This window comes from Ictalurus furcatus, chromosome 8 (assembly GCF_023375685.1).
Source record: "Ictalurus furcatus strain D&B chromosome 8, Billie_1.0, whole genome shotgun sequence".
Lineage (NCBI taxonomy): Eukaryota > Metazoa > Chordata > Actinopteri > Siluriformes > Ictaluridae > Ictalurus > Ictalurus furcatus.
This window is the reverse complement of record NC_071262.1, coordinates 21,033,852-21,050,366: the sequence shown is the minus strand read 5'-3', so window position 1 is coordinate 21,050,366 and position 16,515 is coordinate 21,033,852. Positions and strand designations below refer to the sequence as shown.

General features: G+C 40.8%; 1 protein-coding gene across 1 annotated transcript; it reads right to left on the bottom strand.

Moving 5' to 3' along the window:
• Nucleotides 1–13,863: 13,863 nt before the first annotated feature.
• Nucleotides 13,864–15,877, bottom strand: rassf10a (Ras association domain family member 10a). The gene has a single exon (XM_053631588.1). It carries the CDS (start codon nt 15,485–15,487, stop codon nt 14,174–14,176), a length of 1,314 nt encoding a protein of 437 aa, XP_053487563.1. The 5' UTR covers nt 15,488–15,877; the 3' UTR covers nt 13,864–14,173.
• Nucleotides 15,878–16,515: the final 638 nt, after the last annotated feature.

Genomic DNA, 16,515 nt, shown 5'->3' with positions numbered 1-16,515 from the left:
ATATATAAACAATCGTTCCCTCACTCTCGGCTCAAACGCAGCTCGTCATGTCATGAGAAACTGGAAAGTAAAAATTCCATTTCACACTGAGGAGAACTTAGTTACAGCTTTACAGAGACTGCTACAAAGCCCTGACACTGGAGACTCCTTCCATTAATGTTAAACAAACAACTCCTACCCTAATATAAATACAAACAGCGAAACCATAAATATGTGTGTAATAAGGCTGATCATTTCCATTGTGAAAGAAGAACCTGATCGAATTTTTTATTACCAGTTTTATTACTAAACTGAATTAAGGCTGAATAATCAGGATACATCATTTTAAGTTCAGTAGTGAAATAATCATGACTATTATTTTATCCGTTATACTGCAGAGTACAGTAGAGTAATATAACCTGTTTTTGTGTGTGTTCTCTTCTATCTCTAATCTTGGTGGGGGTTTTTTCACACTTTCATCTGGATTGTGGGAACGGTGTGTAGGACAGGAAGGGGCAGAGGAGCCATCTGCTTCCTGAGATTCGAGCTGGGATGTGGGACAGAGGCGTGCTGTGAAAATGAACATCCGCCGTGTGTGTGTGAGAGTGTGTGTGCGTGTGCGTGTGCGTAGCCAGATTTCCTGAGACAGAAAGCACATTTTGGGACCGTGTGATTACACCTGGGTAAATGTGTATTTTTAAATCTGTAGTGTTTTCCACTAAAACTGAATGAACAGCAACCCATTTAATGTAATTGAACATTTCAGGTTTTTTTTTTTTTTTGCAGATTAACTCTGATTAAAACTCGTCTTGTACGTCTTTCTGCGTGACCTGTTGCTCTGCTCTGGAGTAAGAGTGCTCATACGGAAACCCTTTTTTCCTCCGACATTCCTCTTCCTCTTTACGTTCCCGTCCATTCATAAGGAAAATGTTTTGAAAGGAGCCTAGAAATTCACTCCTGTTTGTGTCTTGTATCTGGATTGTATCCTGACTTATCCTAGTAATTTTAACCACATCCAGAATTATTGGCACCCTTCGTGAAAACGAGCAAAAAATGATGGCCTATAGTGTATGAATAGATTTAACACATGTAACAAATGATATTCTTTGAGGTATGATATTCTTTGTAACAAATGAGCTCATTCAGGGATATTGCATAGTTTCATTTAAGCATGGTTATTAAGTAGTGCATTTGTTTTTTTCTATCAGCACCTTTACAGATAATGTTTTGTGATCCCTACCTTGGAGTTTAACACGGTTAGAGACACTTGCTTCATTGCCTCTTATACCAAGTTAATCACATAGATAGTTATTTGTTTGTTTATTTGTTTATTTTCCTGTTCTCACTTAACGTTCGCTCTCCAGCATCTCTTTTTCCTCTCTGTTGAAGTTAGTAAGACATTAAAAAGCAGCTTCTCATGTTATAGATTGACTGCAAAATGCCACCTCCTCTGTCCTGAAGAAATCATTCTGGTTTCGACAATTTGCCGACACTGGAGACTCCTTCCAAAAGTGTTAAATAAAACAAAATCTCCTTACAGAAAACTTCGCCATATCAATGAATATACCACTTTTAATCCATTTGTTATTAGATTTAGATGTTGTGGAGCGTTTGCAGTGCAAGGTTCTGTCAATTCGCTGTTACTGTAGAAATAACAATGTATTCAAATGAGCGCATTGATATTGATATAATCCTGTGCTGCTGTTACAGAAAAATAATCTGTAACACACACCTCCTGACCAATCAGAATCAAGAATGCATTGAAAGCTCAGTGACCGTATAGTCATCAAACAGACATGGATGAAGGGGGTGTGGTCTGACTGTGAGGTGGTTTTATTGCAGTGCTGATTGAAGCCTCGTGGTGCAGGGTGTTACACACATGTCTAATATACTGCAGAACATGCTGTTCTGTGCAACTGTCCTGACTCGCTCTGCACCTCAGGAACCTGTTTGGGTGCTCTTTGCTTTAACTGTGCATCACACACACACACACACACACACACACACACACACACACATTCTACCCATTCTCTGCATGTAGGTGCATTTTATATTACAAGATACAATCTCAATACTGGATGGACGAAGAATTGCCAGGTTGCCAGTCACTGTTTTTCCTCGCACAGTTAAATTCCCGAATGGCGATGTAACTCCAATCTGGTTCTCTCTTAGTGTAACTAATAACTAATAATACCTAATGTGTAATCTAGCTAAGTAAATTCTGTTTTATGTCATCGGACATAAAAGGCAAAACGCATTTCACTGCACGCCAAACTATCTATAGTTGTGTGCGTGACCAATAGAATTTGATTTGACCCAGGGTCCCTGGAGCTGTACTGTAAATGAAAGAGTCTAATTAAAAATATGGTATTTAAAAAGCTTTACGTTCAGTAAAACAAGAAGCCAAAGTAGAGTTTTTGAGTTTATGTTCTGATGTAACAAAATGTTATCCTGGTCAACATTTTTACACAGTTAAAATAGTTTTCTCAAAATCAAGGCTTTCAAAAAAAAAAAAATTCCCACCACAAACATTTTTCTCTTTGGTATAGATTTTATTTATTGCTTATACATATATTTTTATGAGCACGTTGCTGGAAAACATTTTGAGAAGTGTAATCCTGCACAATTTGGCCACCGTCTTCGTTCGGTCCAAATATTTATATTTTTCGTCACTGTGCACTTCTTAAGAACCTAAACATCTCTGTCGTGACAGGATTCTTGTGTGACAGCGCTGATATGAATCATACACTTTGTCAGCTGGCCTCGTTATTTTTGTTTTATTGTGGAAACTAAAAGAAACGGCACAATTAGCTCAATGCTGTCTGTCAGCATTTCATCTGCTATATCGCATATGACGAATTTATGGTTGGATAGAGCTGGGGAATACAGTATGTTGAAAAAAAAAACATGTAAGGATAATTAGGAAAATTTTGAGGTTTGCGCACACATTAAATTCTGTTAATTCAGTAATTGAGCATTAGGCCTGCATCAACGGTTACAGTTTTAAGTCAGATCGATCAGAAGGTGTTGATTAATTTTCTGTAACAGCAGTTCTGGAAGTAAATCTGTACTCGTTTTAATATTTGACCCTTTCTCTAGTACCAGGGATTTGTATGGTGGACGTTCCACATAAAGTGTGGAATTGTTGATATGCTGAAGTTTGATGTGAGGAGTCTATTTAGTATTTATAATAGGAGTCTTTGTAAAGCTGTAAAGTTTTCAGACACGTGAACGTCTCTATAACATGGCAAGCTGCATTTTTGTCTTATTAACTTATAAAAAATAAATTAGTCATTGGCAAATTGCTGTGATATAAGAGGAATAAAACAGTAACTCTGCTTCATATCAGGATCAATACACTGACTTCATTTTGAACCGTTCCAATGGTTGAATTCATTTTTTTGTAGATAACTCATTAAATACAGCACATAGGACTAGAGCTTGGACTTTTGCACAACACACACTACCTCAGCATATATTGCACAAACGACTGCCCATATTTGCACCTTATTCAAAATACAGTCGTAGTTTCTGCTACCGATCTCTGTATCCCTTGCATCGTATTTTTAATATATGTTTTTAAATAGTTTCCTTTCCTACCTGCATAGAAGTAAATTCTGGTTTATGTACATTCTATTTTTGTGTCATGAACAGTCACTGCACGTCGTACTGTGTAGGGTTGTGTAGGTGTCCAATAAAACTTGAATTTGAAATTGAGGGTACATTGAACTTTTTTTGAGGGGATGCAAACTTTTGACTGCTAGTGTACATGCACATTAAAGCGCACCTATTATGGTTTTGAAACCTGCCTAATTTTGTTTTTGCGGTCTCATACAGTACGTTTACATGTATCCAAGGTCAAAAAACACTTTAATGTGCTCATAATTTAAACTGCAGCATTACTTTTTTTTTTCCCAGTGTCACAATGACTCATTAAATGAGAGAGCATACTGTGCTCTGATTGGTCAGATGTCCCAGTTTGTTGTGATTGGTCTACAGCTGTCAGTGAGCAGCCAATGAAGACCAGAGACAGGGTTTTTTTTGTTACAAACCTACATAGTTTAGTGCGGGAAGTAATTCTGGAATTACTAAAACGACTCGTGTCAGCTGTTCAGAATCGGTTCCTTCTTTTGGGAGCCAATAACTCAGTTTTTCGTACACTTTTAATTTTTGAAACTTTGCAGTCTTTTTACATTCGCAAACAGCTCTATAACACAGTACATGAAAGGTAATATTTGAAAAAGCATAATAGGTGCACATTAAGAGCGGGTTTGCTCCTAGTCTGGTGTTTTACTCTGGTTAGGATCAGAGGTTCTGTAGGGAGTTACAGTTCCCATATCAGCGCTGAGCTGTGTGCAGGAACACGCCGCCTCCCCGAGTCCATTTGTCTTTGTCTGAGCAGGAAAGGTCAAGGCAGTGGGCCGGATGTGTTTGCTCTGGTCAATGTATAACTCACCTGTTAGATTTCAGCCGCTCCTTACAAGTCACTGCTCCGAGGAATCCAACAGTGTAGTGGAACGGGAAAGCTAGGAGCTGAGAGACGTGATGATGCACTGAGGAAGCCTGAGCTCGTAACGGAGAATGTTAGCTATGTAATCTATTTCAGCTTAAAGGCTGTTTACATTCATGCTGCAGAGATTAGACGCAAATCTCTTTCTTCCTCTCTCTCTCTCTCGCTCTCTGATCTGTCATCAAGTCACACAAACATCAGGATGTGTCACATGCATAACTCTGCATGTTCAGCCCGTGTTTTTTTTGTCTGCATGTAAGCAGTCACAGTGGAATTAGTTCCTTGACTTGGTTCATTTATTCCAGCACTGTCAGTCTCGTCACAATCCATTAAGCTTCAGACTCGTTAACGTTCACAATTTACTCCTCACGCAAGCTAGTAAATCAGCTAGCACACGTTTCCTGTCGGACAGGTTGTACTAGAGCCACGATGCTAATCTTGCTAAGATGTTATAGCTTATAGCTACCAGTTTAACATCATATGAATTGTGTCTAAATCTTCACACCCTCACCTCAAACTGTTTAAGTGGTTTCTGACACAACGGTATTTTTAAACTGGACAAAAGGACGTCACAGAGCTAGAACAGTCATGGCAGAACTTAAAGCACAATTTCTTTCCCAGCATCAGATTCAAATTCAGGCAGGGGGCGTGGCCTACATTTTAGAAGTTATATACACTATGGCCAAAAGTATGTGGACACCTGACCATTACACTTACAAGAGCTTTTTGGACATTAAAGTCCAAAACCATAGGCAGCCATCCAACACAGAGTTGTTATAATAAGCTCCATTCCTCTGGGAAGGCTTTCCACTAGATTTTTGAGCGTGGCTGTGGGGATTTGTGTTCATTCAGCCACAAGAGTATTAGTGCGGTCAGGCATTGATGTTGGGTGAGGAGGCATGGGGTGCATTCAGCGTTCCAGTTCATCCCAAAGGTGTTCAGTGGGGTTGACTCCACACCAAACTTAACATACCATGTCTTCATGGAGCTGGCTTTGTGCATAGGGGTATTGTCATGCTGGAACACGTTCGGGCCTCTTAGTTCCAGTGAAGGGAAATTGTAACGCTACAGCACACCGAGACATTCTATACAATTGTGTGCTTCCAACGTTGTGCCAACAGTTCGGGGAAGAAGCACATATGGGTGTGATATTCAGGGGTGCACATACTTGTGGCCATATAGTGTATATACTGTTTTACTGATATAGGCTTGCAGTTTGCACAAGGCTCAAGTGGTCAGTGTGTGTGTGCGTGTCTGTTTCTGTGTGTAGAGGCTACAGCCACCTGTATGTAAATCTCTCTCTCACACACACACACACTGATGTGAGAAACTGGAGGTCATTAATACAGTGGAGGTTCACCTGAGCAGGCTGATATTTACTGCTATAATCCCAGCTATTGTTTAAAAACCTCTCAGGTGGGAATTTTACTTTCACAGGAATGTGAACGGGATTAGTCGTTTTGTTAACAGCGTGTCAAATTAATGTTGGAGGAAGTGAGAGAGCAAGACAGCTAGCAATTAGCTAAAACACACAGGTTGAGCCATCAGAACAGATTTTCCCACTACACACACACACACACACACACACACACACACACACACACACACACACACACACACACACACAGAGACACTGAACTACGTGATTTCATTTGGACAGTTTATCTAACACCTTGCTCTATATGCACCGCGAATCACTTAATAACGCTGTATTTGAAGGCAGCATTTTAAAGGTACAATAGTCAATATTTTTATGGTCAAGTACAATGGTTTAATTCATGACCTCAGCAGAAATGTATTCCGTGGCTCAGGAAACCCGTTTGCAAAACTATTACAGTCGGGAATGTTTATTTGACTTTGGACGGGCCTCTTGTCAGTCATTTTATAGACACTTCTCAACACTCCTTCACTCCACCCTCATCTCAGTCTCAATTCAGCAAGCGCACAGCGCAGCCAGATAATTCTCCCGTGAGCGAAAGATCACTCTGTGCTTTTGAAACTCGTTGCTTCTGGACAGATCTGTAAATGTGATCCGTATAAACTGTTTGAATATCCAACTTTAAATAACAAATTGAGTAGATACGTTTATATATTTATTATTCAAAAAAAAAGGAACAATGACGTAAACATTAATGAACATCCTCATAAATCGTTGTGAGACAGATTTAGTTTGTTTATAGTGTTGAATGTCCAAATTTGCTTGAAAGTGATGTCATCGCTGTTAGTTAATGCTAACTGTAGTTGAGCCACTGTAGGTTCTGTGGGTGGAGCTTCATGTGCAAGGCAGGAATGGGGGGGATTCAACTCATTTTGTAGAGGATGGAGAGTTCAGAAGAGTGAGGACTTGGTGGTCTAGCTAATAAAGGGAAAAACTCAAATCTACAATCCCTCCAGGATTTTGCCATTTTGCGATCACAGAAATGAACACAAAATCAAGGATACTCTGCAATATTCAGAGGAGCTTGCAATTTTTCAAAATTTCAGCAGATTTTCCGGCCAAGATGTGCCATGTGACGCCGTCACAACCTACAGCCAAAGCCCCCTTGATTCACGAGCGTCAAACATGAACACAGCAAAAAGGCCTCATTTACCAACAAACATCACTATGAAAGACCGTGCAAAACTATTTCGTGCAATTGCAGTTTCGCCAATTCAAGGAGTTTTCCATAAAAACGCACAAAAAACACAAAAAACACAAAATATTGCATCGCAAATTCAAGCATTTTGGCCGCAACGATCACAAAAATAATTAGCGAAATCCTGTACAGACTGAAACCTACACAACTCAGACAATCAGGCTACTAATTAAATAACCTAATTACCACGACACACTATTACTAGGTAAGGAATTAAACATTTGTGGGTGTGCTATTATAGGAGAATAATCAACGATGGGGTGGTGTGGAGAAGCTGAGCTACTGTTACCAATATTACTGTTACCGATATTTTCCAATAACAGGACACCTCAAAGTGTTTTATTTCTCTTATGACACAGCAATTTGTAAACACAAACATTTTAATAAATATTATTAAAGAATGACGTCATACTTTTTATCCGTTTATAATTACATTTAATGCCGAGAAAGTTCCTGTTCTCACTTATGCAGCTATGAACCGGCATTCTTCTTAAGTTAACAAGACGACAAATGTAGCTTGTCATGTTATGAAGCTTGCTTGGTTAAGTAACATCACGTCTTCAATCTATTAATTGAAATATATAAACTAGTGATTTGCCTTGCAGTCAGAACTACTATCAGAGCTGCTGTTAGAGAGAGTTAATCAACACCACCTGACCAATCAGAATCGAGAAGTCCACTGTGGGACATAAAGTATTTAGTAATAAAAGACAGTAGGTTATCAGGGGTTTTTGAATGATGAACTGAAAATCCTCATCCAAATGATCTGGTGATGATCAGATCAGCAGCTGGCCGAGATTTGGCCGATGACGAATAAAAAACGACGTGTTGCTCTTTCTGGACGTGTAGGACGTGTTCAGTCCTGATACTGATCCTCGGTCAGTTTTAAAATCCATAAAGAGCCTCGAGACCACAGACCCTTCATCATTTATAAAGATTAGAAAGGGAAAAAAAAAAAATCCCACACAGCTCATTTATCACCATAATGGTGTTTGTGTTTAGGGAGAATGCACAGTGAATTGGTGGTCTTTATAAATTATCTGTTGAATCTTCAAAGAAGATCTTCAATCATTGCAGGTTCATTACACACACATAATCCACTCGAACTACACAATTTTGGGGGTTACGATCAAAGCCGCATCACTCAGAAAGCCTTTTAAGTGGCTACACGATGCTGCGTAATGAAACGCCACTAACGGCAGATAATGCGTTCATTCTAAGGGAGCTCGCTGAGTCAGACTCGGTGCTTCATCAGAGCAAGTGATGCGTGTATGAGCAACGTCTATATGGACAACATGCTGGGAAACACAAACACAACAAATCACATCAAAGCCTTCATCAGATTAATCAGCGTTTTAAATTGTATGCCCTAAACTCCAAAACTGGATTAAAAAAAAGAGCTCCTTTGCAATGCTTGATCAGGATTTGGGGTTAAATTTGTCAACACAGTGCAAAAATGATATCAAGGCCAGTGTGTAATAATGCATTTGACTTGGATAACTACCATGGCATGTATTTTGGCATAATTTTTAACCATTGTGTATAATCTCGCTGTCTATTTTTATAGGAATACCTGTACATCTGCTCATTTATGCTGTTATCTAATCAGCCAATCATGTGGCAGCCAGACAATGCACAAAATAATGCAGATACAGGTCAAGAGCTTCAGTTAATGTTCATATCATACATCAGAATGAGGAAAAAGTGAGATCTCTGTGACTTTGATCATGACATGGTTGTTGGTGCCAGACGGGCTGGTTTGAATATTTCAGAAACTGCTGATTTGCTGGGATTTTTACACACAACAGTCTCTAGAGCTTACACAGAACGGTGCACGTAAACAACAACACTGAGTGACAGTTCTTTGGGTGGAGATGCCTTGTTGATAAGAGAGGTCAGAGGAAAATGGCCAGATTGGTTTGAGCTGCCAGGAAGGATATAGTGACTCATACTTTATAATCATTCTTTACATCCGTGGTGAGCAGAAAAGCATCTCAGCATGCACAAATCATCAAACTTTGAGGTGGATGAGCTACAACAGCAGGAGACCACATCAGGTTCCACTCCTGTCAGCCAAGAACAGGAATATGAGCTATCACGGGCACAGACTCACCCAAACTGGACAGGTGAAGATTAGAAAAAAAATCACCTGGTCTTTTCCAGTCTTCACCTGTCCAGTACGGGTGTGTCTGTTCCCGTGATAGCGTCATATTCCTGTTCTTGGCTGACAGGAGTGGAACCTGATGTGGACTCCTGCTGTTGTACATAGCTCATCCACCTCAAGGTTTGATGTGAACATTGACTGAAGCTCTTGACTTGTACCTGCATGATTTTATGCATTGTGTTGCTGTTACATGGTTGGCTGATTTGATAACTGCATCGATATGCAGGTGTTCCTATTAATGTGGATGGTGAGTGTATATATATATATATATATATCTTCTGTAATAATAGTTATGATATAGTGACTTGGCGAGCTGCTGTGTGACTGCAATGTTGATCTTAATTTGTTTGGTCGGACGGCATGATGGGAAAATGAGAGGGCATTAAAGAGGATTAAAGACGTTGTGCAGTGGCACATTCCTGAGTGTCTGCAGTCAACCTCGCGTTCTCTGTCTCCGAAACCTGCACAAAGGTGTGCTTTCGCACTGATTATTCATTACACATCACTCACCGCCTCACTGCTTTGTAGGTATGAGTATGAGTAAAAACAAGCGTGTCTGACAAACACTACACACACACATACAACACAACAGGAAAACAAGATCCACTCAGGATTTCGTGCTGATCATCACTTTAATTCCACAACATGGCAAAAATGACACATCTCACATAGACGTCATTATGAAATCTCTGCAGAACTGTGCAGTCGTTTTGTTTTGTGTTTTTTTTTCTACAATAAATAGGCCTAATTCAGTGACGCAGAGATTATGAGACCAGCACTCTTCACCATCTCTCTCGCTCTCTGTAGACTATATACACAGGAAACAGATTTATACATCAGCCTATTAGAACTTAGGTCTAAGAACACTGGATATGATCTTACGCTCATTAGTTAATTAGTAACTATTTGGTAAGTAGCACATCAGTAACTGTGGCTTCACTTAGAGGTGAACTGTGTTATCAGTTTAACAGTACACACACATGTACACAAGTATTTCACACATCACACATGTGATTCTCTGGTGTGATGAGATAATGCATGTTGTTTAAGCTTCAGAATCCCAAAATGGCTCCCTATTGGACGTAATGTGCACTACAAATGGTGTAGAAACCACCTGTGTCCATGCAGGAACTTTTCAAGAACTCGAAATATTTTCCAACAACTTCTAAAGAAGCAGGTTACTTTTTAAGTTCCTGAGTCACAGTTCCAGGAACTTTGCTTTAGTAAATAGCTCTGATTAGTCAGTTGCAAGGATTACAGAATGACCAGTTGTTGTTTTTTTTTTCCACCAGTATTTTTTTTCCAGTTCTGTGTAACTACAAGTGATTATATCAGAGATGGTTGGATGCAAACGGCAACATTTCTGCACTGCTTTTGATTTAAAAAGCTATCTGAATGTTAACATCTTAACCAACTGATAATGAATAGCTTCAATCTAAATATTCGCTTGCTATTTCATGGCTCCTACAGTGCGATAAGAAAGTAAAACAGGAACTCATCCGGAACCTGTTCAGTCCTCACACAGTGACGTGTTTCCATAACAGGGACCTGGTTCTATTTAAGTTCCAGGAACCTTTTCTGTACTAAACATTGCAGGATGGTTAAATGCTTTTCAACATATTTACAGCATGACCAACTCTCTTACCTGCATTTACCTTATTAAAGCTTTAAGCTACAGTGTCCTCCACTAATATTGGCACCCTTTGTAAATATGAGCAAAAAAGGCTGTGAAAAATTGTCTTTATTGTTTAACCTTTTGATCTCTTGTTTAAAAAATGCACTTTTTTTTTTAATCAAACAACTGCAAACAAAACACAGGTTTATATAAAAAAAAACTTTGTTAAATTTGGTGTGCAACAATTATTGGCACCCTTTTTGTCAATACTTTTTAGTCTCCTCCTATAATACCTGATGAGTTTGAGAATACATGGCAAGGGATCTGAGATCATTCCTCCATACAGAATCTCTCCAGACCCTTCAAATTTCTAAGTCCACACTGGTGGACTCTCCTCTTCAGTTCACCCCACAGGTTTTCTATGGGATTCAAGTGAGGGGACTGGGATGGCCATGGCAGGACCTTGATTTTGTGGTCAGTAAACCGTTTTTGTGTTGATTTTGATGTTTTGGATCATTGTCCTGCTGGAAGATCCAACCATGGCCCATTTTAAGCTTTCTGGCAGAGGCAATCAGGTTTTCATTTAATATCTGTTGATATTTTATAGAGTCCAAGATGTCATGTATCCTAACAAAATACACAGAATGGTGCAAGAAAACAACAACATTGAGTGAGTGACAGTTCTAAAAAGAGCCACCACCATATTTAACCGTGGGCATGAGGTACTTTTCCATAAGGCTATTTGAAGTTCCAGTAGTGTCTGGCAAACTGAAGACGCTTGAGTTTGTTTTTGGATAAGAGAGAGGATTTTTTCTTGAAACCCTTCCAAACAACTTGTGGTGATGTAGGTGACTTCGGATTGTAGTTTTGGAGAATTTCTGACTCCAAGATGCAACTAACTTCTGCAATTCTCCAGCTGTCAACCTTGGAGAGTTTTAGCCACTCGAACCATCCTCTTCACAGTGCGTTGAGACGATATAGACACATGTCTAATTCCAGGTTGATTCCTAACATTTCCAGTTGACTGGAACTTCTTAATTATTGCCCTTATGGTGGAAATGGGCATTTTCAATGCTTGTGCTATTTTCTTATAGACACTTCCCATTTTGTGAAGCTCAACAACCTTTTGCCGCACATCACAGCTATATTCCTTGGTCTTACCCATTGTGATGAATGACTAAGGGAATTTGGCCTATGTGTTACCTCATATTTATACCCCTTTGAAACAGGAAGGCATGGTTGAAACATTTCCTGTTCCTAGTCACCCAGGTGTACTAAAAAAAAAAGTCAAATATCTGTGGAAAAATTCTTCAAATATATTTTTCTTATATGAATTCATAGGGGTGCCAATAATTGTTGCACACCTATATTTAACAAAGATTTTTTTTTAAATAAACCTGTGTTTTGTTTGCAATTGTTTGATATCCATGAGAGCAGAGAATTTTTGTACATTTTTTTTTTTTTAAATCAAAAGGTTGAACAATAAAGACAATTTTTCACAGCCTTCTTTGCTCATATTTACCAAGGGTGGCAATATTATTGAAGGGCACTGTAATTATATTTCTATAACAGGGGTGGTTTGGTGTAAATGACAACATTCCTGTAACACTTTTCATCTAAAAAGCTACTTAAATGTTAACATCTTATTCATTCCCCAAAGCAAAGCGATATTAACACTTTCGTCTAAACACCTTGGTGTTTGCTATTCGCTTGTTCTTTTACATTCCTACACTGTGATAAGACATTAAAACATCTAGGAACTGTGTGGTCTGTGTAGTGCACCTATATAGGGAGTAGGGAATAGGGAATCAGCCTTAGTTACGTTTTCCCTGAGCACCAACTGTTCAGTTGCGATGGGCACGGAGACTGAATCGGTTTTTTCAAACAAATCCATTTAAGTGACTCAAACCACACACGTCTGGTTTATTTTCCCCCACAATATCTATCATACATTATATATCCCGCTAGTTAGTAGTGTGTTGGATAGTAGTTGATTTGTAAGCTAGTATAAATAATATTGTAGTATTAGATAGTAGATAGTATGTGTATGTTTTTAAATAAAAACAATTTCAGCCTCTAGATTTGAAGTGTCGTTGTCTATAGAGCAATGTTTGTGGTAATACGTAGTCTATAAGCTGCGAGAATGTATTTACAATTTAGCAATCCAGTTTCACCGCCTTAAACCACCTTAGACTTACATTCCTCACTGTCTAACTGTCTGTTTATAGTAATTAGTGAAAATATTCTCTGTGATGAATACTGCTCTAAATCTAATGATAATTTGAATAAAAATGGGATGTTTGGGTGGAGAGTTAAGAAACAGTCTGGCTTCAGCAAATAGGCGAAATATCATTGTACATATTAAAATAATGATCCTAATTTGTTAAATAGTTTGTTTGTGCAATACATCTGTACCTAGCAGGTTTGCAAACTTGACCTTTTTTATTTTAGTTTATTATTATTATTTTTTAAACCAATTAAACAGATCCAGGTTTGAGTCCCGCCTCCACCCTGTGTGTGCGGAGCTTGCATGTTCTCCCCGTGCTTCAGGGGTTTCCTCCGTGTACTCCGGTTTCCTCCCCCAGTCCAAAGACATGCGTTGTAGGCTGATTGGCATTTCCAAATTGTCCGTATTGTGAATGTGTGTGTGATTGTGACCTGCGATGGTTGCCACCACGTCCAGGATGCCCCCTGCCTGGGTAACGTAAACGGTATGGAAAATGGATGGATGGATGGATGGATGGTCTAGATTTCAGTTGTTTTGAGTTTTTTGTTTTACAATGTTGTCCTAACTAACTCAAACTCAAAGCACATGTTAAATAGCTAACCTACTTTGCTACTTTTGCATAGCCACATACATCCACAGGTGTTTTTCATATTACATGACAGCCAAATTATTTACTTAGTACAGTTAATCTAAGCCCTTAGGTCAGTAACAGATATATTTCCATGATATCAGTGTTGGAAACTCTGTTTAATAAAAGCTCACTTAAAAAGCAACTCCGACATTGTTGGCACCCATGACAGAGAGATTTCCTCACCTTCTTTAATACCTGGATTTAGCTTAATTGCTTTGTGCATGAGAACTGATTCACTTGAGTCACTTAAAAAGAGTTGTTTAAAAAAAATGAACCTACTCCTTGATGAATCACTTTTACCCATCAGTATACTGTTCAGATTATTTGCCACACACAGGGGCAGGAGTAGGAATCTGAAACCCCTCTGGGCCTCCTGCCCCGGACTGTTGTCCTTCTCCACAGTGTCAGTGCTCACACCAGTGACTCACACACCGCTGCGTTATCTGAGTCCTGGCTGTGCATTGAACTCAGTCCAGTATCCGAGTCATCATCGTTGCCACTCGGGTTAGTTTTTGAAAGTCCTCGCACCTGCTCCACCCAGCAGTCAGTCTGGTCCACAGAAGATGGTGGTGGAAGTGGAGGCTGGACATCATCTGTAAACACAGCATCTCCTTCCCCTGCGTCTTCACCGCAGCCACCGCATGAGTCCATTTTCTCCAGTAAATCTCTCAGCTCGCGCTCTTTCTCCTCCCACACCTCGAGGCTCGCGTCCAGCTCACTCTGCACAGCCTCCAGGTCGGAGTTCAAACGCAGTCCGATGTACGAGCTCGTATCCAGCTGCGTTTTGATCCTCTCCTCTTCTACGCGCGCATCTTTCTCGGACGCAGGAGTCGCCGCCTGCGCGATCTGCCGCGTTTCCTCCGCGTCTCCTTCACTCCGCCGTGTCATCCATCTCCTGTCGAGCTCCTGTTGGATCTCTCCGGTGAGTCTATCCAGCAGCGCGTGGTGCTCGGTGAGCTGCTCCTGGAGTCGGATCACTTGGTCGCACCGCGCCATCACGTCTGCGTCGAGCTCCGCGCTCACTTTCGCACTCGCTTTCGCGCGGTCCCCCGCGTCCACAAGGTAGGTGTCCTGCACGTAATTGATCCCGTGGCGCCTCATTCGGTCCGTGTGCACCTTGGCCTCGTGCCTCTCGATCTCGCCGTCCAACTCGCGGATGCGCTGCGTCTGCTGCCGGATGGTGTGGTCCTGCGAGAGGACGAGGTGCACCAGCGTCTCCATCTTCTCCGCGTACTCCTCCGCGCATGTCTCCTCTTTCTGCTGGTTGATCTTCTCTAGCTTGCGGAACGCTTTTCGGACCACGCGGCGCCGTTTCTCCTGAGAGATCTCCCCATCAGCCGTCGCCACAGCCACCGGCGTCGCGGGCTCGCCTTTTTCCGCGCACCTGCTCTCTTTACTGGGCACAACACGAGCCTCGGCGCTGCGCGGCCCGCTGCCCGGTAACGACGCGTCACTCCTGACCAACACGAAGCGCACATTGTTCTGCTCGCGGCCCCACGCCGTCCACAGGCGCAGGATTTTCGTCCGGTTGGGCAGCACGCGCTCGAACCCGCGCCATTTCTCCACGATGCAGTAGGATTGCGCGGAGCCCGCGAGCGCCGCAGAGCTCCGGTTCTCCAGCAGCACCCGCACAACATCCGCACAGCTCGTGCGCCTCGTCACCCCCGACACCAGCTTCTCCTCCCGGCACACCCACACTGAGATCTTACACTCCTCCACCTCCATCCCAGTCACCACACTCAACTTTCGCTTCCACCTCCAGTTCCGAAACGAGCGCGTCTCATCCTGATTTAAAAAAAAATCTTTGACATTAAATCACAGCGAGCTCCAGTCCGTCCCTCTGGATAAGCAGAAAAATCTAATCCCAAAATAATATTCCAAAATGTGTTAAATATGTGTATATTTCCGCTGCGTGGAGCGTCCCGGCCGCCTGCATGCCATCCTGTGACTTCACTAAACTGCAGCTCTGCCTTAAACCGAGCCAAACACACACCACACACGCGCACCAAACACGTCACGTGACACACACTCCTCACAACTCAAAACAAGCTCACTACACACTGTAGCAGGAAACACGTCAGCCTTCACCAACCTGCCACTCTCACTCTTAAGGAAGTGGTGTGACGTCGGAGTGTGTTTTATTGCACATGCCTGGAGTCCATGACGCACATTCAGGGCTTCCCCCGGTCACATTACTGCTTTAAATGATGATAAAGATTTATATAAGAATCACATGAATTTGGTTTGATTGTTCTCTTGAATTTAAATCATACTTATTCCTTCTCATATTATTATAATTATCATATTATTATCTAAAGCGACACAACTTCAAAATAAGCACAAACAATGTCAACATGAATCTAACAGCATTTAAAAATAAAAATAAAACTTGGACCATTGCTTAAACCTGATTGAGTTCTGCAGGTAGAAAATTCAGGAATTAAAAGTCTTTAATGGTTTTATTAAATAAAATCTTTTTTCTTTTTATACAATTTAGATTTTCCCTCCTCCTACTACTAATAATTACAGTGCCCGCCACTAATATTGGCACCCTTGGTAAATACGAGCAAAGAAGGCTGTGAAAAATTGTCTTTATTGTTTTACTTTTTGATCTTTTGTTTTAAAAAATCACAAAAATATTCTGCTCTCATGGATATCAAACAACTGCAAACAAAACATGTTTATGAGGAGAGTCCACCAGCAGGGACCTTGACATGTGAAGGATTTGGAGAGATTCTGTATGGAGGAATGGT

Excerpts from the sequence above, each read along its gene's own strand:
- rassf10a (XM_053631588.1), bottom strand. The coding sequence starts at position 15,487 with ATGGAGGTGGAGGAGTGTAAGATCTCAGTGTGGGTGTGCCGGGAGGAG.